Genomic DNA, 25,486 nt, shown 5'->3' on the forward strand with positions numbered 1-25,486 from the left:
ATGAATGGATTATTACTTCAACGATAAATGGCCAAAATTAGCTAGATCTAGCCAAAATTAGCTTAAAAAATTAAATTAGCAATTCGTTAAAATGTTGAGGATTAGTTTGATAAATCGTTAATAAATTTAGAATTAAATCAACACAATTGAAATATTTATGAACAAATTGGCAAGTTGTCAAAATGTTTAGGATTGAATTAGCCGTAACATGGCAAATTTAAAACTTTATGGATAATTTTCTTTTATTTTGTACGTCTCTACCATTAGTATGGAGTACCACTAGCATCAACCCTAATCTCCTATTAGTTTAGTGATGATTAGAGGTGGCAAAATGGGTCTTAGATCTATATATGACCCATTTAAATCATAAATAGGTCACTTATTTTTGGAAGAAACTAGTTAAATGGGTTTAATAATTAAAAACTTAAGATAGGTGAGTCTTAAGTGGGTATTAAATATGTTGGATTTAGAACCCATTTTCAACCAAAACCTCACAATCTCTCTCTTCCCTCTTTAACTTTACAAAAAAAAAAAAAATCGAAATTATAATTTTTTTTTTCTTTCTTCTTCCTCCTTTTGGTGGTTGGCACGGTGATGGCTGGTGACTGGCTAGGCAAGCCTTGAGCTCGCCTGCGCTAGGTGAGGCTTTGGCAAGTTTGAGTCTTGCTAGATTCGGTGAGGGGCGAGCTCGAGCTTGCCGAATTTGGCGAGGCTCGAGCCAAGCCGATTTGGCGAGACTCGAACTTGCCGGCGTTGGGTGAGGGGCGAGCTTGAGCCTTGCCGACGTCTGGCAAGGCTCGAACCTCACCGATCTAGGGAGCCTTGAGCTCGCCGACGTTGGCGAGCCGGGCAAGCTTGAGGCTCGCTCGTGGCAGGCGATCGGGCAAAGAAGAAGAAGAAAAAGAAAGAAAAAAGAAAAACTATATTCTTAAAAAATAAAAATTTAAAAATAAAAAATTTAATTTTTTAAAAAAAAAAAAAATCGAATTTTTTTAAAATAATTATTTTAAAAATTATAAAAATTGTCCATTAAATTTGTGTTGTATAAAACTATTTTAGCAATACTATTTTTTTTTTTTTTTTTTAAGTTTAGTTAAATGGATTGAGTATAAGTTAGAGTATAAGTCGGGTTTGATATATGTCATAAATGGTTTAAATGAGTCGATTTGAGTCGGACCAACCCAACCCGACCCACCCGTCCGTTTAATGGGTCTAGCAATGATCATCAATGGGATGGTGTTATTGTTATTCATCCGTTAGGTCATGTAGGCATGTAGGTCCTGTTAGTTATTCGTGTCATTTTGTATTGCCACTAAAATATTTCAAATGTGATGTAATTTTTTTCTTTTTTTTTAAGCTGATAATTGGTCTGAAATGTATCAAGTGGTGTCAATTTTGAACTAATCATATGTGCATATGTGCGTTCAGTTGGGTAGGTTCTTTCAATTTAAGAACACTTGCTCTTTTGGTCTTTAGAATTCCGCATTCACATGCGTGTTCCCGTCCTGCTCAGAATTGAAGTGAACTATTGCTTATCACTCAATAGCCACACAATGTCTGGTAATATGGTCCAACTTAAGGCTACAGTTTGATTCACAAGCTGCTTTATTTTAATTAAGATTTGTCACAAGATGCTTCATTTTAGTTTAAGATAAATTTCTCGTAGGTGTATTAGTTAAGGATATTTTGTGATGTTGATTCTTAAACTAACGATAATTTAGATGGTCCGTTCCACACCCCCCTCCTCCCGTTTGGATTTAGTCACGAACGTTGAAATGTCATCGTCCCATATTAAGATTTCGATTCCAACTACACGAGTGACCAGATATTGGAGCATCGGTTATGTGAACGGATTTTCAGTCCCACCGGATATAATATGGCCGCGGAGTAAAGCTCGTTAGTAATTCCTTAAATCAGGTGTGTCGGTACGTTATTGTGAGATTTCTACGCGGATCTGAGAGCGGCGGTAAAGCCGGGCGGTCCATGTCTGCGATCCGAAGCTCAAAAGTGGATCCCATATTTACCTTCTCGCCCTCCCTTTTCGAGTCATAACTGAAGCTTCCGAAAAGCGGAGGGTCAACGCACGCCAGGCGCGACCAGGACCAGCAAGTGCGCGGAAGACGCAGCTGCCGTCCAATGGAAACTGCAAGGTTCACTCCCGACTCCCGCGAGCGCGGCGTCCCCGGGTCAACAGGACCGCCTAAATTATCATTACTAAGGCTGTGTACTGTTTCATCTCGGACGAACATGACTTGGTCGACAATCCTACTGCGGATGATGATCAGAATAAGCAAAAGGCTGTCCAGATCTTTTGCGATTGAGATTCAGACCTAAGGTGAGAAAAGGTGAAAACTAAACGTTCACGCGGAATAATTTGGGCGACATTGCTAACAAAAACATATATGCTTTACCTTCATAATACGATGGCATTCGAGTAGCAAATTGCAACACATTGACAAAAGAATCGTTGCTCGATTTATATGTATGAAAGTATGCACGAGTACATATGTAACTAATGCATGATGATCCAGCTGATGAATTTCCCTGGCGATCTTTCTCAAGAACGAGTCAAGTCTCACCAACCAAGAACATCTTGGGGGATACAACGTGAAGAACGCAAGATCAATTATAACATTATCACGAAGACGCAATCACAAGTAGACTTGGACAACACAACATTATTTTAAGCAGTGAGAACCAAGACTTCCGGCTTAGACTTGGGCGAGATGATGCCGATTCTATGTCCTTAATCCTCGACTACCTTGGGCACATCTGCAATCTTCTTGGCGAAATCACCAAAACATTCATCGACCGTCTTAAAAGGCATGTCGGGATACAGAGAGGTCACTTCAACATCGCTCGGCTCGTCCAAAGAGTAATTGACTTGGCATCCTTTTATGAATATGTCATGGGTTAGCGCAGCGACAATACTTTGCGGGATCACCATATCTGCAAAAAGACAGTTCGAGGTTTTCATGAGTTAGAGCGAACCAAACTATGCAGAGTAAATGCTAAAGGGATAGACAGATCATATGATGCACCTTGGGCAGCAGAAAGGAGGTCATCTTCAGTTACGGTAACTCTTTGGAGCTTGAACCCTATTTTCTCCTCCCACAAAGATGCAAGCTCATTGATGCTCAGGAGATTTGTGGAAGGTCGAAAATGGACCGTCTTATTCAGGGTCCGATCGTCGTCGAGACATTTCATAGTGAACTTCCCAATGTCGCTGCCCGCCACGAAGTAAGCTGTGCGAACAAAGGGGCAGAGCATCAAGAGCAACTCTTATTGAGATCAATCATCCCAAAACGTATCTAAGTCAAAAAGTTAGACAAACTATGAGAACCATCAATTTTTCATGAGTTGAAGAAGTACACCTCAAGTATCAAAATTTGGCACAAGTAGATACATAAGCGCCCAAATTGAAGAAGAATTTTAAATAATGTGGCATTTCTTTAGAAAAAAAATTATTCATATGGCGGTGATAAGACTAGATAAAGCCAAAACAACGTCGTTTTGGTTCAATTTTGATTTTCAATATAAATATTAATTAAACTAAATTAAAACTAAATTAAAAAAATGGAGCAAATTAGCGGGAGCCTCCATGACCCTGGTTGTTGCCGTTGCCCTACCGTTGTTAGCCCCACCATTGGTGAAAAGGGTCGGTGACAGTGGGGCGAGGGTTAGCTAGGTCCCAATTAGTGGTTGACGACCTTAGTTGATCGTAGGCGAGAGCTTGCACGCCCTTGCCCAGATTTGGGGCCCAACCCTATTCACAGCCAGCAGTGGCTCCTAGCCCAATCTAGGGGAGGGCCGTGACCTCTCACCCCAAATCTAGGTAAGGGCATGCAAGCCCTTGTTTGCCATTGGCCAAAGCCCGGTTAACCCATCCGACCCTCACCCCATCGTTATCGGCCCTTTTTGGCGATGGTGGGGTAGCCTTGTCGAGGCCCTCGCTAATTTATTCCTTTTTTTATTTAGTTTTTAATTTAATTTAACCAATATTTATATTAAAAATCAAATTTAGGGGCAAATCGACGTCGTCTTGGGACAAGGATTATCGAGTGGATATTCTGACAAGCCACATAAATCAGTTTTATTAACAAAATAACATTACATCGGATTTCTAACAAGTTACGCTGAAGTTGGTACTTAAGTGTCTAATTAAAAAAAAAAGTGACTCTTAAGTATATATTTTGGAAGTTTTGACACTTACTTGTCCATCCGTACCAAGTTTTGACATTTGGGATGTTCACGCCTCTTCATGAGTTTAATAACTACTTTGTTAGATCTATCTTGTCACAGAACATGCGCTCGTATTTAATACAGACAACACATGAACTCTTTTTGAAGGGTAGCGAATATGAATCCAAAGGATCTTTCGATTCCCGTGCTAGGTGCTTAACTACGTTCCCCGATACCCGACATAACTCTTGCAGGGTTGAAAATCTTGAGTAAATTATTACTAAGCTTCCCAAACCAAGTCCAACTAAACAGTTCCACTTTATAATTGATGATCGAGATAGGTTCTAGTGAAGTTTCTATCTACGTTCAAACTAAGTCCAATTCAAATAAGAATATTAAGTGAGCAAGTCTCCATCTAAAAAAACAGGAAAACTGCTAAACAATATAAGTCCGATTTCCACTTTTTAAAATCGATAATCAAGATCATACAGCTTGACTTTGGTAAAGAACATTTAATGAGCAAGTCTATATTAAAGAAAGCAAAACTGGCAAACAATAAAATAGCAATTTCCACTTTAAAATTGATTATCAAGATTGGTTCTAGTGAAATTTCTTCCTAGAAGCAGTTGGAAAATCTTGATTTATCAGAATAACAACTCGAATCCAAGTAATGCATGTTGGTGAATCGTGACATTATTCATGAACCATGAATTGAACGGCTAGAATATTTCTGCTTCTGTTTTTCTTTTTCCTTTATTTTGGAAATCCTAGCGCACCTCGTTAGAGTGAAAAAAAAAAAAAAAAATTCCGCAAGCTGCCTCATTCGCTTTTGAACAGGTAGCGAAAACCCTCAAATCAACGGTGTATAAAATCGCTCGTGCAAAGCTTTCTTCCCGTCGACCGTGTATGTTCTTCATTTTTTATTTATTTAGTTTCTTTACTTGTCAGACGGTTTACTTCAAAGAACTACAAGGGCTTGGGAAACCTCAGATTTGAACGTTAGTTATACCAGAGGATGACCATGAACTCCTCTATTACAAAGTCCGACGGGAAACACTCCCATCTTGACATTTGTTTGCGAGATCCCGTCCCTCGTTCTTTAATCGTTTGGACCTTTCTAACATTGGAAAGCTGTCTCGACATGATATAGAAAACTTAAAAATAGGTTGATCATTGACTTTCAAGGCAGCTCTCTTTGACAACGTGCATGGAAGAGGCTGATCGATTCGACTGCTCAGCACTTGTTTATTGACTCAACAGGACAACAAGCAAGGCCAGCGGGTCAATCTCCAAGAATTTGACTCCAAATAAAGCCTCCTAATTTTCCCCACCGATAAAATAGGATCGTGTCATTCACTATACTTATAGAAGAATATCACCGATTACTGCCACTAATATTTTGCTTATGGATTCTTCAATCTCGTTCTTGAATTACCTATTAATTATTTAGCATGCATGTTCCTAACGGTTTCAAGTGTGATCTAAACATGATCATATGATATATTCAAATACATTATCCGATTATATAAACCTCACATGGTAATGTAATATTTTCTTGCGATGCTCATGCGTACCTTTGACGGTGCCGTCGCCGTAGATGTGGAAGCGGTCCAATGGTGGGAGTACGTCGGCGGGATGGGTGTTGTCGTGGTAAGGCCAGGCCATGATCGAGTTGCAACAGATGTAGGTGTAGGGCACGCCGGAGCCTTCGACCAGCCTTCTCACTTCCCTCTTCTCCTTGTACATGGCCAACCCTGGTTCCACTGGGTTTGCTCGGTCTATGTCGTGCCCGAATTCAGATGGCACAAACCTCTACTCAACAATAACTCATTCATCAGAACACATCATTGAATAATTTTCTACAGCATTTTGATGTTTCAGCAATTGAATAGTATCTGTAACATAGTAAGGTTTCTCGTGAATTGATAATTTTCTGATTTCAATAATTATTCCTATCATGTGAGAAATAGTATGTGAAAACGTTATAAAAATATCAAGAAAGTCACACAAGTAAGTAGATTCTAAGTTTCTATATTTGGCCAAAAAAGTGAGCTCATATATATATATATATATGATCTTCTAATGTGTACAAAACAACAACCAAAGCAGACAAAATTCAATTATTGAAAGATCTATTGCGCGCACAATAGTGGAAATTCTTCAATAGTCTTTCATTTTTCTTCGCAAGCAAAGAGATTGGGCTAATTGTGAATTATCAACCTAATAATTAATTGTGCTCATATCCTAACAATAACCAACTCAATCAATAATAGTCGTATTATGAACGTCGAAAAATACATCTTAATTGCCCATCTATTACCAAATTGATTATAAGTTAGTTAATGATGATTTATGAAATATGATGTTGTATTAAAACGAAAGGCTTTTGCAGAAGTTGTACTTAGACTAGATATACATCCTTCTCACCAATCCCTGACTCTAAATTGACAAGAAATTAAAATCCTGATGCACCCAGAACGAACGGATGCGTGGTAAGCGGAAATAGTTCGATCTTATAGAGGGAAAAAGAGAGATGGCTCGGACGGTGCCATGTCTTGCGTAAGAGTTCAACTCTACGGGTACAGGGCGAGGTTACTTTTCCATAGCCTAAAACAGTATACAGATCACCTTGTGGGTGGTCAAAGAAAGCGGTAGGTAAGAGACAGAAAACGAAGGACATCCTAGGAAATATATCCTCACAAATTTTAATAAAAGGACACGTTCCCACGCGGACAAAAGATAAAATTAAAAAAATCTGCGAGACAACAATAAGAAAAAGTACATTAAAAAGTCTTAAAATTTGTCACAAAAGTAAAATTTAATTGTAAAACTTTCAATTGAAATTAAGTTCTAAATGATTTCATATATTTTAGAACTTAATTATCTTATTAAAAATCTTAAGAATTTGATTGTGCTTTCATGATAAGAGAAGTAGCGGAAAAAAAAACACCTTAATAGTGCCGACTGATTTCATGGCCTCAACAAGAACAAACTGCTCTAAAATGCTTCCTCCACCAACTGCTGATATCACAATCTCAATCTTGTGTTCCTTCAATGTCTTCTCCATCGTCGCTTTGTCATTTAATGATCCCTGAAAATGAAACCCATTTCTTACAAAAACCATAAACAACAGAAAAACTCAACAACATATGTTCGAAGTAAATTTTTACTTGAAGTATGATGGCTCCTTTCTCTTGTAGAGACATGATAGCATTAGCTTTCGCCTTGCAGGAGCTCATGCGACCACCCCGAACCAGAAGGTATGTGGGCCGACCGGACGCCAGGCTCGCCTCCGCCACGAACTGCCCAATGAACCCACTCGAGCCGATGATCAAGGTTCGACCGCTCTCCTCGACTCCTGAAATCGCGCTCTCCATATTTGTCTCTCTGGTTTTGTGTGTGTGTCTTTGTTTAGTTTTTGTTTCGGTCTATGCCTCTCAGAGTATAAGAAGGACACACACGAGAGCTTATCAGAACGAAAATGCCAAGAGATGTTCCATTTAAAGGAAGCTATGAGCCACACTGCCCTCCACAGCAGAAATTATATAACTATTTTTTCAACGTGATAATATAGTCAGCCTTAACCCGAAAATTGCATGTCCTTCACGCATGGTCCGTCGGCTTCCTTGAACAAATCTGGTTTGATATCACGTCCGGTCAACCGGTAGATACGAGGGGGGGCTGATCTCTACTTTGCTTAGATGATCATCCTATCGAGACTTGGCTTTATTTTATACCTTAAAAAACACGTAATCGCAACCAACTAAACTATGATTGAATAAAGCGAATTTTAACGATTGGAAGATCCTCTTCACGAATATGATGTGACACCGATAGGACCGTGTGACTTTAGGGATTTGAATTCCTTCCAAACGTTTCAGCTGCCACTGAATTTGATATTAAAGTTGTTGCAAGTTTTCTTTTCCCCATTGATCTCACGATAAGTTTGAGTCGTTGCTACACGCAAATCATTAGTTTTTCTTGAGGTTTTCTTTTTCTACTAAAATAAGTAATACTTGAAGGTCGTGGAAAGTATTATTGAGTTTAAAACTTTCAAAAAATTTGTCTTAAGTTCTAAAACTTGTTAAATTAATGCAATTAAGTCATTTCGTTAGTTTTTTTTTTTTTTTTTTTTTTGGTAAAAAGTCACTTCATTAGTTTCGTCTAATGGACTAATGGAAAAAACTGACGTGGCTATTTTTTGTTTTTTGAAGAGAAAGGTGCTGATGTAGTTGTCATGTTGGTTGTTGTAGAAAAGAAAATAAAGACATTAAAAGGAAAGAGGAAACAAACAATAACAAGGAAAAACTAGATGTTATTTCGTACGTGTCTGGCGAGTTGGCAACGGCAACGATGACGAGAGCAAGTGGATGGCAATGATGGATCAAGCTCGGCCATGACAGCTCCGACTTCCTGGGTTCTTCAAGCTTGTGGCCATGGCTGCCCGAGCTTGGTCGAACTCGTGGTTATGGCCACTCCAACATGAAGAAGCCTAGAACTAGAGCAGCCATGGCCGAGAGAAGACGTTTTGAAGACGTTATTCGTGAGCTTCCCTTGTATTTAGTCGATTCTCTATTGAAAGGTGTTGGGTTTGAGAAAGCGGAATCATACCCTTTGCATTCCATGATCGACTTGTTTCACTTTGTTGACACTTGAATTTGGCTATGCCATTTACTCAATTCTCACATAAGAAAATTAGGGTCAATCCCAAGCCTAAATTAAAATATCATTAACATGGTTGCATTTGCATCATAGACATTGGTAACATCTTAATTTACTAATAATATGTCCACTTAAATTGCTTCTAAGTGGGTCTAGTTATAAATACTATGGATTCATTGTTCGATGAGTGGATTATGGATTTTGATTGTTTGTTTCTTGTTACACCATTCAAAAACTAACTTACTACTTATCAATGCATGGATGGTTGTAAAGGGTAGTTAGGGAACAATGCTGAATGTGATGTTACGGGTGTTGGTAATATCATAATCATAATACATGAAGATACTGTAAGGACATTAAATAGATTAAGGCTTGTTCCAAAGTTGAAGAAGAATCGAGTTTCTTCAAAAGCTCTGGATTCAATCGAGTGTCCATGTACTTCAACAGGTAGAACTTGAAGGTCGTCTAAGTGTTTGGGTGATATAGAAAGGAATCAAACATTGTGGCCTGCATAAGCTTCAATGTGAGATATTGAAGGATTTTACTGCTGAAAACGTTGCGTGCATCTATTCAAGGGTCAGAATTGTCTCATATGCATTTTATAGCACGTTTGTGAGAGAAGCCTAAAGATTATGAGTAACAAGAATTAATTATATGGTTATAGGGTTATGTAGGTGTTGTGACTTAGGCAAAGATGGAAAAGTGCAATTTAGTACCACTCTTAGAAAAACCATGGAAATTTCACAATTAATTGACTTGGATATTCACAAGCTATCGTAGTTTCTTTTGAGGAGAGTGCCAAATTCATACTAACAATTATGGATGACTACTTGATGAGGATTTGGGTGTTTGTTCTGAGGTACAAGCTTAGTACTATTGTCAGAATCCATTTGTTGAGAGCTTTGATTGAAAAGAATCCAGTAAGACGATTAAACATGTAGGAAATGACATGGAGTTCTACTTAGAGATTTTAAATTAATTCTGCAGGCAATAAGGCTTGGTGAGAAACTACACTATTGCCAATAAACCACAATAGGTTGTACACATGATGAACGGAACATTATTGTAAACGGTCCATAAAATGCTCTCTAATGTTTATATGGTTAAGAAATTCTTAATGGATGCACTTAGTATGGTAAGCTACTTTATGAATAGATCCCCATCTACTACTATTAGATGTTTCAAGGACTTTATAATCTACACAAGTCTTAGAACCTTTCATTACTTCCTCAAAATGGCTTTTTTAGAAACAATTTCCAATGTTCCGATGTGTAGAATAACGTGGAATAGTCATTTCTCTCATATACAATCTCTCATAGTAAATATATGCTTAAGGTATAAAATATTTGATTTTTAATTGTGATCTTGGGATCCTTTTGATTAATAAAGGTAGTATGACTTTCACAACACGGAGACAGATCCTTTTCAATCTCTCACAACTCCTCTTGTCGTAAATCCTCTTAACCAAACTTTAGTGTACAATATTGGTTCAACTTTCGTTATTATAGATTAAATAGGGAGTTGGACACCTGGAATACTAAAACTTAGTATGATGAGGCACTTGAATGTCAAAAGTTTTGGAAAAGTACACTTAAGTGTCAAAATTAAAGCAAAATGGATTAATTAAGTACCAACGGTGAGAAAATCCGACCAAAATATTGATGTGGCGTATTTCCAGTGAGAAAGTGCAAAACAATGTTGTTTTGTATGCTGACATGGAAAAAAGAAGAAGCCAAAAAAACATCATTTTTTCTCGGATTTGAATTTTAATATAAATATAAATATTAATTAAATTAAGTTTAAAAGTAATTTTGTTTAATAAAAAAAGGAGAAGCAAATTGTAGAAGGCGAGGGCTGTGCAATCCCTCATTACTGCCTCCTCACTATCGTCGGCAAGAGTTGGCGATGGTGGGGGGAAGGTCAATCACGGTTGCTAGGCCTTGGCCAAGGGCCGAAGATTGTAGCCGATTAGTAAGAGGGCTTACAAGCCCTCGCCCAAATCTAGGGCAAGGGTCGCTGCCCTCTCCCTAGATTTAGTGAGGGTCACCAACCCTCACCTAACCGAGCCAAGGGTTGCCGCTCACTGAGACCCTCGTCCCAGATCTAGGTGAGGGCTTGTAGGCCCTCGTCACCGATTGACCAAGGTCGTCGACCCCTAACCAGATCTAATAAAACAATGTCATTTTAGTTCTTTTTTACTAACTCAACTCTCAGACAAGCCAAGTAAACAAGTTATATTATTAAAAAATTATTACATAAGACTTCCAACTAAGGTTGCCAAAATTGGCATTCAAGCGTCCCAATTTTTTAAAAAATGACATTTAAGTGTACTTTTCATAATTTTTGACACTGTATTAAGTTTTGACATTTGCGCTATTCTTTTGCCAAATTAGAAGTAACCATGCTTCTTGCTAACGCGTATTCAAATCACGACCCTCGTTGGAATTCACTGTATTAAGTTAGCGCAAATCCAGATTCACAAGATATAAATAATGATGAACGGTGTCAATTATTATGGGCATGTTGATCCTCTGTCACGAGAGGAGATCCTCGCGGCGAAAGTCAAGATGCAAAAAGGTCACTGATGTGTCATTTTGCCTATTGTTGATAATTTCCCCGTGTATCGGAGCTTCTTTACCTCCGATGGGTAGATAATTCTACTATTTGGAAGAGTCGACCAGCGTGATGTAATAAGGAAGTCTTGAGCAAATGGGGTTTCCTCTGTTCTTCTAACTTCCTATGTGGTCTGCCATGGGACTTTCCTAGGCGAACCATTGATGACAACACGGCAGTGATTTAATTTGCTTGCTGTCCGACCAGTGTTTCGTGCAGATACTTGAGCACTTGGCAGATCTCAAGTCTCCTTGGAACTGCCCCGATGGAAGGCCGGCCATGCATCGTTTGGTCGACTTGACGGCAATAAGCAAAAGGTAAGACAAGGACTCTGCTTAGTTCTGATGATTCATGACTTGATGCTGCCGTGGACTGAGGCAACCAAGCCTTGTAATTTATGCGTGATCAGACCATCTGCAGCATCCTTTGAGTTGCCAGATGATGATGGAAGAGAGGTTGTACAAGCGAGTTTTGTATGACCACATTGTGAGCAGGTTTCAAAGATCAACTGTAATTTATCCGTTCGTACTGCCATGGCATGTGGATTTCTGCCTTCACCTTCAAGGGACAATTCATTAGCACGATCTGGTCATCGTAAAGTTGAAGCTTAGAATAAGTCAGGGGCGTCTAGAAGTCATGCTTTTGATGATCTGAGCGTTTTGCACATTTTCTTTGATCGCGGCCTGACATTTGACTTCTCTTATTAAATCCTTCACCATACATAGCTTTTTTAATCAAATTCAGCCGACTTTTTATGTTGAAACCGCTAGTAAGGTTACATACGTGACGGCAAGTAGGGAAAGTGGCTTCAAGGTATCAAAATCATTTGGCCCATGTGAAACTAATTTTCTGCATCCATTGCACATGCACGAGAAAGCCCGATGCTTTCGCTAGCTTCAAAACCTTAACTAGAACACTTCGGGAATTTCTTGTTTTCACATCGATCTTGACATCCATCGAAGACTGATACCGGGCAATAATTCATTAAGAGGGTTGCGAGTCTACGAAGATGAGCTTTTAAACTAGGACTGGTCGGTTCCCCGTCCAGTTTTTGATGGTTTTTCTGTCTTTTTTATTTATTTATTTTTAAAACCGGTCCGGTCCAGTCAGTCTGGTTCCCACCTTGGAACCAGGAATCGGACCGACCAGCCACCGGTTCCAATAATGAGAACTGAGAACTGGACTGCCCCCGAGCTTAAACCCTCCGTCCCAACTCAAGTATTTTGGATTGAGGCCAGAGCTTTGTGGGCTATAAGAACCTCGGGTCCTTTACGATGGTCTCACCGATTACTGGAGTTAACATAATGTGGAACACTATTTACTCTTGTTTCTCCTTATTTTTACCGTAATTGTGGAAGAAGAAACCTTTGCTGAATTCTATTTTCGACGTCCACTGGATTGATTTAGAGTCAATGCAGCACAGTCTCTAAGTTTTTTTCTTCATAATTTGGCGGGAAAACTCTTTGTGTAGGGACTTTACCAAAAAAAAAAAGAAAAAACTCTTTGTGTAGAGTTTGTTTGAGAGAGAAACTAGCACTGTACCACTTCCTTGTCGTCACCGTGTTTTGTAGTTGTTGTTACTGATCAAACAGTAAACAAGAAACAGAAAACCAGAAGCTATAGATTTCGAATGAGGAAGAGAAGCACAGAGAAACAGAACATGAACTTGCATACATTGGTTCTCTTAGGAAACTGTCAAGTACAAGACAACTTAAACAAGAACAATAACTGCTTACAAACCACACACACGTGCAGCATATAACTGCACCTAAACGTGCTAATTCACTTCCTAAATAACAAAAATACCAGCTGCATAATATAACCAACTTAGCAAGAAAAATAAACCATAAGAAGAAAACAGAACAGAGGAACATCAGTCAAAAAACCAGCAGCACTGAGACATTATAATCCAACAGTAGTTAAGATTATGCAAATCACAGCTGCCTAAAGTTTCTCGCAGTCATTGTAACTCCATATAATCTTGCAAATCTCTTTTCTCCCCTTTTTCCTGACCTTTTTAACATACGGATCAGCTGGATTGGTGCTAGCAGAAGGAAAAAGAACTCTTAACTCTAACAGATGCTTATGCAGATACTTCGTGAGTAGTGTTTCTGGTTTGAGTGAACATCGGCGAACTTTCAGAATACTCTGTACTTGTCTCGTGAATTCAATTCTTTTTTCGTTTTGTTCCCTGTGTCCTTCATCATCAATTATAAATACTCTGTACTTGTTTTGTGAGTTTGGTTAACGATTTTAGTGCTTAACCGATTGAGCGCTACCTTGCATAAATGGCATAGGTTGTATTTTGTATAGATAGCTTGATCCTTGTGAGCCAAGGTTGATCGCTCCTCTTTGTGCCATAATCTTGTAAGTTTCAGTGTGTCTGTGCGGCAAATGTTACATCTCTACTAATGCTATCGACGTCACATTGCGGCTTTGTTCGTCTCGATCCTTAGTATGGGGTAGCAGTAGCATTCACTCTTATTTCTATTTAGCTTGACAATGATCATCAATGGGATGACGTTTGATGAGAACATGAGTATCCATGTGTCGTCATGTTCGAGTTAGTCAGTTGTTATTATTTGAATAAACAAGTCAAACATATCAAGTCGTGTCAATTTTGAACTAGTCATATTTATTGTGTTGAGCAAGATTCTTAGGTGAACAATTACTTCTTTTAGTCTAAAAATTTCTGGGTAGCCATTCGTTTGCTATCCGTACACCTACCTACATTGACATGTGTGAACTATCTTTGACCTTGATTAATTGCACAGGCTATGTTCCTGCCCTGCCCAAATTTTCAAGTGAACCATCGCTTATCAGAATTAACGAATAATCTCTCTAGTTTCACATATCTGGCATCACAGCTGCAGTTTGATTTCACAAGATGCTTTTATTTCAATTTCAATGAGTAAGTCTGCATTATTTTTCATCGCGTACGAACATGAATTGGTCGACAATCCAACTGAGGATGATGATCAGAATAAGATTGACAAGATCTTTTGAAATTCAGACCAAAAGCGAAGAAAAGGTAAAAATTCATGCGGAATGGCGTGCACGACAATAAGACCAGAAAACACATTTAGTTTACTTTACATAAATCACTTCTAAACAACGGACAATAAATCTTATTTCGAAGGGTTGAATTTCCATGGCAAGTCTTTCTCAAGAACATGAGTTAAAGTCTCACCAACCAATACCATCTTGGAGGACACAAGGGACATGATCAGAACCGAACATGAAGAATGCTAGATCAATTAAGTCATCATCATGATGACGCAATCGCAGTAAACTTGGACAGCACAACACCATTTTAAGCAGTCAAAACCAAAGCTTCCGGCTTAGACTCGGGCGAAAAGATACCAACTTTATATCCTGAATTCTCGACTGCCTTAGGCACATCCGCAATCTTCTTAGCAAATTCACCAAAACATTCATCGACCGTCCTAAAAGGTATGTCGGGATACAAAGAGGTCACTTCGACATCGGTCGGCTTGTCCAAAGAGTAATTGATTTGGCATCCCTTTATGAAAATGTCATGGGTTAGCGCGGCCACTATACTTCGTGGGATCACCATTTCTACAAAGAGACAGTTCAAGGTATTCATGAGTTTGAGCGAATCAAACTATACAAAGTTAACGCAAAAGGGATAGATTATTTGATGCACCTTTGGCAGCAGAAAGAAGGTCATCTTCAGTTACGGTAACTCTTGGGAGCTTGAGCCCTATTTTCTCCTCCCACAAGGTTGCAAGCTCATTGACGTTCAGGAGATTTGTGGAAGGTCGAAAATGGATCGTCTTATTCAGGGTTCGATCGTCGTCGAGACATTTCATAGTGAACTTCCCTATATCGCTGCCCGCCACGAAATAAGCTGCGTGAACAGAAGGGCAGAGCATTAAGATCAAGTCTCTTTCGGGATTGATCATTCGAAATCGCATCTAAGTCGAAAAAATTTAGACAAACCGTGAGAACTATCTATATCAATTAACAAAGTGCTTGAGAATGAGTTGAATAAATTTTTATTGAATCTAACTTGATACATAGCATGTGTACAATCTAATGAAGATTACACATAAACTCTTTTTAAAGTGTAGAAAATATCAATCCAAAAGAACCTTTTGATTCACGTGCCAGATGCTTACCTACGTTTCCCGATCTCCGACATTGACTTTTGCGGGGTTGAATATCTTGAGTAAAAGAATTATTACTAAGCTTCTCAACCCATGTTCAACCATAAAGTTCACTTTAAAAATAATAATCAAGATAGTTTCTGGAGAAGGTTCCATCTACTTCTCAAACCAAGCCCAACCAAATAGCTTGGTTTCAAATACGAATCTCAGGTTTCTATCTACTTCTCAAATAAAAATTGGGAGAAAATTGTCTAAAAAATCCTAAACCTATAATAGGGTGGTCAATTTAGTCCTAAATATTTAAATTGTGTTAATTTAGTCATAAATATTTTTATAATTTGTCAATTTAGTCATGAATTTTTCAATTGTGTCAATTAGTCCTAAACCTTTGGACAATTTATTAATTTAATCCTAAACATTTCGATGATTTTTTTCAATTTACTCAATTTGGCCAATTTTAGCCAAAAATCGTTGACATGGATGCCTAGTATCATGCGCACAATTGACGTTGGCGTGGATAATTTTTACATTCCTTTTAGTTTTCGCACCAGCAATGATGACGTGGACCTCACTAGTCATTAGGCTAGAGGAAGAAGGAAAGGAAAAATAATATAAAAATATAAAAAAATTTAGAAAAATTTAAAAACATTAACTATACCATGTAGAACAATTGGCGTTGATTAAACCACAACTTCAGTGATTTTCAACTAAAATTAATTGGAAAGACTAAATTGATAAGTCGTCAAAATATTAATGATTAAATTGTCAAATCTTCAAAATGTTGAAGATTAAAGTTGTACAATTGAAATATTTAGGACTAAAATGGTAAATTGTCAAAAAGTATAAAACTAAATTGGTCAAATTTAAAAGTTTAAGATTGAATTAGTCTTTATCAATAGGGTTGGACTTTTTGGACAATTTTTTTTTCCAAAAAGGAAAAATTGTTTAACAATAAAATGCAATTTCCACTTTAAAATTGATAATCAAGATTAAACAGTTTGGCTCTAATTAAAAACAGTTAGTGAGCAAGTCTCCATTAAACAAATAAAACTAGCAAACAATAAAATAGCAATTCCCACTTTAAAATTGGTAATCAAGATTGAGTTCTATTAAAACTTCTATCTAGAAAACAAGTAGCTGGAAAATCTAGATTCATCAGAACTACAACTGAAATTCCATGCAGTGTGCGTTGGTGAATCGTGACATTATTCACGGACCATGAATTGAACGGCAAGTATGTTTTCGCTTCTCTTTTTCTTTGATCTTTCTTTTGAAAATTCTAGCATAAAAATAATTTTCAACAAGCGGCCTAATCTGCTTTGGAATTGATGCTCGGTTAGAGAATAAGTAGTTAAAACCCTCAAATCAATGATGCATGTTATAATATTTAAATACTAAACCTCGCATTCTAACAGTATTTCTCGTGTGAAGTTTACTTTACTGGCCCGACGGTTTACTTCATGGAGCTAAGAAGGCTTGGGAAGCACATGATTTTAGATTGGTTGGCTCACCTAACCTCAGAATTGAACGTGAGGTGATACCAGAGGATGACTGAGTACTTGTTTATCACTGAGTACGGAGTTTGAAAGGTCTCTCATCCTTTTTCAGACATGGTCAGATCATGCGTTGGATCGGATCCACGTTTGGAGTCCGGCGGGAAAATCTCCCCTACCTTGATATTTCTTCTGTCCTCTAGAATACTAAATGGGGCATGCGTGAGTCCCACTATCAAATGGTCGAGAACTTATTGCTTGGTGGGACGTGCGTGACGTGAGACCACGTCCCTCGTTCTTCAACCGTTCGAAACTTTATAAAGTTCGAAAGTCGTCTCGACATAATATAGGAAACTTAAAGAGGTTGATCATTGACTTTCGGGGTAGCTAGGTCTCTTTGACAACGTGCGTGAGGGGCATATTCAACCCGTGAAAAGAGGCTGAATAGCTCGATTGTTCAGCACTTGCTTATTCACTCGACAAGACAGCAAGCAAGGCCAGCGGTCTCCAAGGATTCGACTCCAAATCAAACTCCAAAATTTTCCCTAACGACAAAACAGTATCTTGCTATTCACCATACTTCTACATAATATGTTACAAATTAATGCCACTAGTATTTTGCTTATCAATCCTTCAATCTCGTTGTCGAATGTTTTTATGCATGTCATTAATGGTTTCATGTGCAACCTAAAGATGATCATATAATATATTTGAGTACGTCACCTGATTATGTAAACCTCACATGTAATCTAATATTTTCAAGTGATGCGTGCACATACCTTTGACAGTCCCGTCGCCATAGATGTGGAAGCAGTCCAACGGCGGGAGAACGTCAGCAGGATGGGTGTTGTCGTGGTAAGGCCAAGCCGCGATGGAGTTGCAACAGATGTAGGTGTAGGGCACACCCAAGCCTTCGGTCAGCCTCCTCACTTCCCTCTTCTCCTTGTACAGGGCCAACCCGGGTTCCACCGGCTCTGCTCGGTCGATGTCGTGCCCAAATTCAGATGGCATAAACCTCTGCTCAACGAAAACTCACTCATTTTAAAACTAAATAATTTCTAGGGCATTCTGATGTTTCGGCAAATGAGTATGGTTACAATAATTGTTCTTATTATGTGAAAATTAGTATGTGAAAAAGTCACTAAAATTATAACAAAAGTGACAAAAGTGAGTCGATTCTAAGCTTGTGCATTTGGCCAAAAAAGTACGAAAGCTTATATATATATGTATATGCTGCATAGCCTGTGTAAAGCATTGACTACACAAGAAACGCGATCTTCTAATGTGTAAAAAACAAGAAGCAAAACAGACAAAGTGTCTCTCTCTCTTTCAAGAGAGAGATGAACAAAGTGTGAATTTGTCAACCAAATCAATAAATGTGCTCATATCCTGACAATTACCAACTCGATGGATCATGCCGTGTAGCGAACACCGAAAAAGACATCTCAATTGTCCATCTACTACCAACTTGATCATAAGTTAGTTCACGATAATTTATAAACCCATGATGTCGTATTAAAATGAAAGCCTTTTTCGGCAGTTACGCTTAGACCAGATATACGTCCTTCTTACCAGTCCCTCACACTCTAAATTGACAAGAAACTAAAATCCCGGGGCACCCAGAACGAGCGGATGCCTCCCAAGTGGAAATAGTTCGATCGGGAGAGAGAGAGAGAGAGAGAGAGTACGATGTCTTGTGAAATAGCTCAACTCCACGAGTACATTGTGGGTGGCCCAAGAGCACGGGAGGTAAGAGAAAGAAAACCGAGATTATCTTAAAAAGTACAGCACACGAAATATATCCTTCAAAAATCGAGAAAAAGTTACCTAGAAATTCCAAACCGTGCATTTATCCTGAACTTTTTTCCATGACGTTAAAAATCTCAAATTATATTTATTGTAATATATTTACTCTAATTTTTTTTCTTGTAACATAAAAGAAAAAGCCTCAAATTTATACTTGTGTAATAAATTTACCATCCGTCAATTTTTTTTTATTCAGAATATCATTTTTGTTTCGCTTAAGTCATGTGAGTGCCATATTAACTATTTGCTTTCTAGCATCCATTTAAGTAGATTTTTTACGGTGCTCATTAACATATCCTTGACGGAGATAAATGTGTCACAACGTACAAATTTGGGATTTTTGATTTTTTGGTGTCACATAAAGTTTTTTATGATATATATTAAATAAGCATAATCTATGGTCTTTGGTAGTTTTTTCCCTAAAATTTTTTGACAAAATGATGCATTCCCAAAGAGCAAAGAAGAAAAATAAATTTGTTAGAGAGATCCAAAAAAAAAAAAAAAAAAAAATAGTGAGACAACGATAAGAATAAGTGTACTAAAAATATAATCGAGTCATAAACTTTCGAATTAAAATTAGGATCCGAATTAATCAATTTACTGAATTTTAGGATTTGACTGCATTATTTGAAAGTTGTAAAATTCAAATTCTCTTTCGCAATAGAATTTAGGAATTTTGGTGTTCTCATCCCATGAAAATAGAAGAAGCAACAAGGAAAACACCTTAATAGTGCCAACTGATTTAATGGCCTCAACAAGAACGAGCTGCTCTAAAATGCTTTCCCCACCGATTGTTGATATCACAATCTCAATCTTGTGGTCCTTCAACATCTTTTCCATCGTCGCTTTGTCATTTGATGATCCCTGAAAAAGAAACCCATTTTTTTTTACAAAAACCATGAACAGAAAAACTCACAAGAAACTTACGTTTGAAGCAAAAATTTACCTCAAGTATGATGGCTCCTTTCTCTTTTAGAGACATGATAGCACTGGCTTTCGCCTTGCAGGAGCTCACGAGACCACCCCGGACCAGAAGGTACGTGGGCCGACCGGACTCCAGGCTCGCCTCCGCCACGAACCGCCCAATGAACCCAGTCGAGCCGATGATCAAGGTTCGGCCGCTCTCATCGACTCTTGGTTTTGCGCTCCCCATGTCTGCTTTTTTTTTCCCCTCCTTGTGTTTGGTCTTTTCCGTGGAGAGCAGACACGAGAGCTTATAATGCAAAAAAATGCGAAGAGACGTTCCACTTAAATAGGAGCTACGAGCCACCTGACGCTCCAACGAGCAAGGTAAAATATCTGAGCTTTTTCACCACATTTTTATCGTTCTGAAAATGTGCCCTCGAAGTCATGCTGTATGTCTACGTCAAACTCGAGTCAATCTCGATATGCATGGCCTTGACGGATGATCGGTAGGTTTGCATGAGCCCGTCTGGTTTGATATCACGTCTGCTCGACTGGTAGATATGAAGGGGTCGATTACGTACTGTCTGATGACTTACCTATTTGGTGCTGGCTTTGTTTTATAGCCATAGATCATACATTTCGCGATCAGCGGTTAGAAATTTGACTGAATGAAGCCACTGTGGAAAATTGGGAGATTCACTGTTCACTAATGTGACTTAAAACCGACAAGATCGTATGACGCTAGGGTTTTGAGTTCCTTGCGAACGTTTTAAAAGCCAGGATGTGATTGTGAATTTGTTATTAGCGTTAATCGTCATTATAGGTTAAACTCATTATACCACTCGAAAATCATCATTTCTTCTTTAAACTAATTTATTTATTTTTGTCGAGCAAAGCAGTTTGAGAATGTTCACTCGTGTGTGTGCGTTGTCTAGTCAATTCTCGATCGGAAGGTGTGGGACTTTGGGCCGAAAATTGTTCTGTCGGTCATCAGCGGTAGAAGACTGCAATCATTTACCGGAAAACGCTCAAGTTTCCGAAACCAGTTATGCAACTTGACCCCCGGACTTCAAGTTTACTCTTGTATATAATATTGCTCTAACAGAGATTTGACATACTATTGTTCAAGAAGAAAAAGTAAACTATTTCCTTCGTCCTACCTTTTGTTTTTAAATGTTGGTATAAAATTAGCGTGCAACCAGCTCCTTTTCGATCCGTGATCGCTCGTTTAAAAAGGAGTAACACTTATCCATACTGACTGTTCCCTCCTCAAAGAACTTCTAGAAGATGGATCGGGTTATGGGTTGACCCATCAATGTCTGATCCGACCCAATGTCCAACGAAAGGCCAAAAACGATTTCCATAAAAACAATGACCCTATGCGTACTTTGTGCGGGACAGTGCAGTTACTAACAATTTATCCATTTTTGATGACTTTCGTTTCTTATAAATATATATATAGTAATGGACTGTTTGATAATGTGCCAAAATTTTTATTCTTGGAATAGAAACACATTTAATGCAACCCTCAAATTTTTTTATGACTTAGTATTTCTTCTGGTTTTTTAATAATTTTAATACAATTTCTCTTTCTCTTTCTTTTCTTTTTCCTTTTATGCTTCTTGTTCTTCCTTTAGTCTCGAGCATAGCTAATGATGTCATTGGCCCCTGGCAAGGCGAAGCTCGCCTAGCCACGGACAAAGCTTAGGCCAATGAGGCTTAGTCTCGCCGGGGGCCGACGACGCTCTGGCGACCACCTAAAGGAGGAGGAGGAGGAAGAAAAAGAAGAAAAAAGAAAAAAATGTAATAAAATTATTTAAAAACTTAAAGAAATTCCAACTCACAAAGAATTTGAGAGTTGTACCAAAAACATTTCTATTCTAAGAATATAAATTTTAAATAGTTACTAAATACCTTCAAATACTCAAAAACTCATCTCGAAAAAAGAATTAGAAAAAAATATTTTTGAGCATAAATTGTTTTCGAAAACAAAATGGTTACCAAATGCACCATAAGTTAATGAACAATTTGAACTACAAAGATTTGTTTTTCCAAATATAAAATCTATGTTTGTTCAACATATTTTGGTTATCTCCACATGGCGATGACGTAGAAAAAGCCAAACCTAAGTGCACCACATATTAGCAAATATGTAATTATTGGAGAAGGAATTTCCAACATGTGCCAATTACTAATGATAATACGAAATCTGATAATTACCCACTGATTATTTTTTCTTAACGGATCTATTATTCATCTTAAGAGAAACTAGTTTAGCAACTCATCGTCAGGGTTCCTCACTTAAATTGTATTGACAGCGAGGGGATTCGAACTCTCGACCGCAGCGTTGTAGGAGAGAGGGAATACCGCTTGCGCTACCCACAAATGGGTTATCGGTGCTTTGTTGATCATTTATATTTTCTATATTTGACTTTATTTCATAGTATTCTAGATTTATTCTGCTTCAATTTGTTTGTACTTTTTATGTATTTTTTGAACAATGTATATAATTTTCTTTTGAAAAAATAAGAATCAATAGTTAACAGTAGAAGTCATGATCACTCTCTGTGATTTCACATCCTCTCCACAAGTCGTTATGACTTCCCAATTGGTGATGGATCTAATCGTTAATCGACCTTTCAAAAGCATGACCAGACGCGTTTGAGCCATCTGACATTTCGTACTCCAAAGTTTCACGGTTGCTCTTTCTTGCCCCGTAAAACCTGGACACGCCATCACCATCAGCTCGTTTCGCAAGCCATTATCATTACAAATCGTCAAAAGTCGAATCGACATTTCTGATATTATCTCTTTTGGCGTCGTGTATATATATATATATGGCGTCGTGTGTATATATATTTCTACCTGCCTTCTGTCTTCAATCTTGAGCCAAATCAACTGAGTAGTCCTATGCATTGTCAGTCCTATAGCCCCAATCACGGCTACTAATAAAATAAGACTCGGAACCAAAAATCAGACGGAATATGAGCCAAATCTTTGGGCCGGCTATATAACGAAACTGTCATTCTTATGTATAACAATAGATTCTAGACCATAAATTCTCTTTGACAAGTAACTTACAACTGGCGAGATGATAAAAGTGCAGAGTTGATCATTGAGAAGTAGATTTAGCAAATATTCTATTTAAAAGAGCAAAGAATAGCCCACAAATTATTTGGAGAAATAGTGAAACAATTACGTTTTTTGCTGTATTTAATCCCAAAAATATGATTAGGACATAATAAAATTAGTTAACATAAAAAATGTGAGGAATTGTTATTATATTTTTTTTTCTTTGGCAAAACTTTGGATATTATTATCAGACATACCTATACAAATAAAAAGAAAAATCAAAATGTTATTCAATAACATAATTTAAATTAAAAATAAAAATTGGGAGAGGAATTGTTGGCGGCCGACCACAACGAGCTACTGTCATTGCGGTGGTTAGCTTGATGGTGGTAAATCGCATGTCCGCAACAATCATTGTGGTGGTAATTGCATATATTGGGATAATCACTTTCGGTTGAATTGTTAGTAAAATCTTACACCGTAAGGTACATTATTATAAGGGTTTTTTTTGGTAAAGTACATTATTATAAGGGTTAATACCTTGAAAAACCAAAAACTGACAAATTTACCCCAAACTATTTTTTTGACTATGAAAAACTCAAAACTGGTACACTCGTGACAAATTTACCCCGACTAACTATAAAAAACCCTAAACTTGTACATTTATGACAAATTTACCCAAAACTAATTTATTCGACTACAAAAAAATCTCAAATTGGTAAATTTGTGACTAATATACCCTTCGCTAAATTGGATTAATACCACAAAAAAATCACAAAAATTGTAAACTGTGATAAATAGAACGTAAAATCCCAAATTGAAATTGTCACATGTCATTTAACTTAATAATTTGAACAAAAATTAACAGAGGGTAAATTTGTCAAAAGTATATCAGTTTGGAGTTTTTGGTAGTCAAAAAAATAATTTGGGATAAATTTGTTACAAATGTACTAGTTTAGGATTTTTTTAGGATATTAACCCTTATTATAATGCCTTTAAGTGATATGAGATGGTACTAATACTCTCTTGCGTTTAAGCCTCTCGTGCACACGTGTTTAACTTGGTTTGACTATTGTGAAACACCCACTATTCCTATGTGGTGTGAGCCAATTAAAGTGCTAAAGTCTAAACTATTCATCGAAGCTTTGATACTATGTCATAATGTTTAGTGCAAGAGATTATGCTAGCAGTGGGAAACTGCATGTAAATACAACACATTATAACCACACATTTTATCGATGTGAAATTACATCAACAACCATGACATAAACATGGAAAGCCATATCCATAGCTAAATCTCAATGACGCCCTATTCATCTCCATGCAAAATGATCGGGCCTCTTATATTCATGTTCCCAACAGATTTATAGGGCTACTGTTTATCAATGACCCCGATTTATGGTGGTCGACAACCGCCGTCGCAATGGGTGCCTATCAAGGACGACCGTCATGACAATGGTACTCATTCCGTGGCAACTAATTGGACTGGTGGGAAAATTTAAATATAAATTTAACAAAATACACAAACCTTTAGTTACTTTTACGGTGGGAGCTAAAGAAAAAAAAAGGCTATAACGCCATAATATTTTTTAAAAGATATTAATGTGGTTAACTAGATGTGGAGTCATACGTTTTTTCGAAAAATATAAAATAGAATAAATGTAGAAGAAAGCAACCCCTGATCACTTGACCACCAGAGGCACTCAAGAGATTCAATGATTTTCGCTCACTTGGAAATTGGATTAGATGGGTCACCATAGGTATTCTCAAAATAAAATTTGTAATCAAGGAAGAAATCATTATTGTATTTATTATTGTTTTGTTTTGAAGAAAATTACTTTACTACAAAATTATCTTCCAATCCATATAAGAGATGATGGTTAGGTGAGACTTGATCATGTGTTACCAATATCAATAGTCTTAATTCTAATTGCTAGGGAGTCATTCTAGAGCAACTTGATATAAGTAAAAAGTACGATGAGCCATTCGAAAGTACAATGATTTCCCTTTTAGTCTCAAAGCCAATATTTCTTGTGTTTTTTCATGTTTCAACTTGAATTGATCTTTCTTATGACATCAACTAGTTATTTTTGGTAGTAATTATATTATTTTACTTGTGATTATCTATATTTTGGTATTTGGTTTATTCTAAAATTATCTTTTTTCTTGTGTTATTTTTTCTTTTCTCAAATGAAGGAATCTCATGGGATTTGAGGAAATCCCACGAAATGAGATTTTCCAGTTTTAAGTTTTCGAAGGAAACCAATTAAATAAGTTAACAGGTTTCCTTCAAATAATTTGAGGTGGAGAACCACCGTTTGGATTTTGGAATCTAACAGCACCGTCACCTACTCTTTTCCCCAAATCTTTCTTCTCTTCTCTTGCTTTGATTTCGAACCCCATGTTGTTGTTCATTTAGAACTTCCATGGCTCCCCAAATCCCCACATTCTCATCTTTGACATGCTTGTCTCGTTCCAACAAGCTCAAGGAGGAAGACCATGACATATATCTTCTCAAGCTCCTTAAGGACTCAGCAAATTCCAAGCAAGTAATTCTGGGGCCTTGCTTCATAAATTATCATCACATCCCTATGTCTCTCAAAGGCTGTTTTTCTCGCTATA

General features: G+C 37.5%; 2 protein-coding genes across 2 annotated transcripts; both read right to left on the reverse strand.

The window, feature by feature from the left end:
- Positions 1-2,452: 2,452 nt before the first annotated feature.
- On the reverse strand, positions 2,453-7,692 carry LOC104426102 (leucoanthocyanidin reductase). Its single transcript, XM_010039048.3, has 5 exons — positions 7,353-7,692; positions 7,133-7,273; positions 5,757-5,994; positions 3,042-3,245; positions 2,453-2,949 (listed from the first exon to the last, which is right to left on the reverse strand). Exons 1-5 carry the CDS (start codon positions 7,557-7,559, stop codon positions 2,747-2,749), a joined length of 993 nt encoding a protein of 330 aa, XP_010037350.2. The 5' UTR covers positions 7,560-7,692; the 3' UTR covers positions 2,453-2,746.
- Positions 7,693-14,562: 6,870 nt separating this feature from the next.
- LOC104426103 (leucoanthocyanidin reductase) lies at positions 14,563-20,112 on the reverse strand. The gene is made up of 5 exons (XM_010039049.3): positions 19,833-20,112; positions 19,610-19,750; positions 17,860-18,097; positions 15,125-15,328; positions 14,563-15,036 (listed from the first exon to the last, which is right to left on the reverse strand). The coding sequence occupies exons 1-5, from the start codon at positions 20,037-20,039 to the stop codon at positions 14,771-14,773; spliced, it is 1,056 nt and encodes a 351-aa protein (XP_010037351.1). The 5' UTR covers positions 20,040-20,112; the 3' UTR covers positions 14,563-14,770.
- Positions 20,113-25,486: the final 5,374 nt, after the last annotated feature.

The sequence above is a fragment of the Eucalyptus grandis genome, chromosome 11 (genome assembly GCF_016545825.1).
Source record: "Eucalyptus grandis isolate ANBG69807.140 chromosome 11, ASM1654582v1, whole genome shotgun sequence".
Lineage (NCBI taxonomy): Eukaryota > Viridiplantae > Streptophyta > Magnoliopsida > Myrtales > Myrtaceae > Eucalyptus > Eucalyptus grandis.

Bases quoted from the DNA above. Each gene is read 5' to 3' on its own strand.
- LOC104426102 (XM_010039048.3), bottom strand. From the start codon at position 7,559: ATGGAGAGCGCGATTTCAGGAGTCGAGGAGAGCGGTCGAACCTTGATC. The intron at 7,274-7,352 runs GTAAAAATTTAC...TTTCATTTTCAG, and splicing joins AAGGAGCCATCATACTTCAA to GGATCATTAAATGACAAAGC. The intron at 3,246-5,756 runs GTACGCATGAGC...TTGTTCGCACAG, and splicing joins CGGCGACGGCACCGTCAAAG to CTTACTTCGTGGCGGGCAGC.
- LOC104426103 (XM_010039049.3), bottom strand. From the start codon at position 20,039: ATGGGGAGCGCAAAACCAAGAGTCGATGAGAGCGGCCGAACCTTGATC. The intron at 19,751-19,832 runs GTAAATTTTTGC...TTTCTTTTTCAG, and splicing joins AAGGAGCCATCATACTTGAG to GGATCATCAAATGACAAAGC. The intron at 15,037-15,124 runs GTGCATCAAATA...GTCTCTTTGTAG, and splicing joins CCTTCTTTCTGCTGCCAAAG to AAATGGTGATCCCACGAAGT.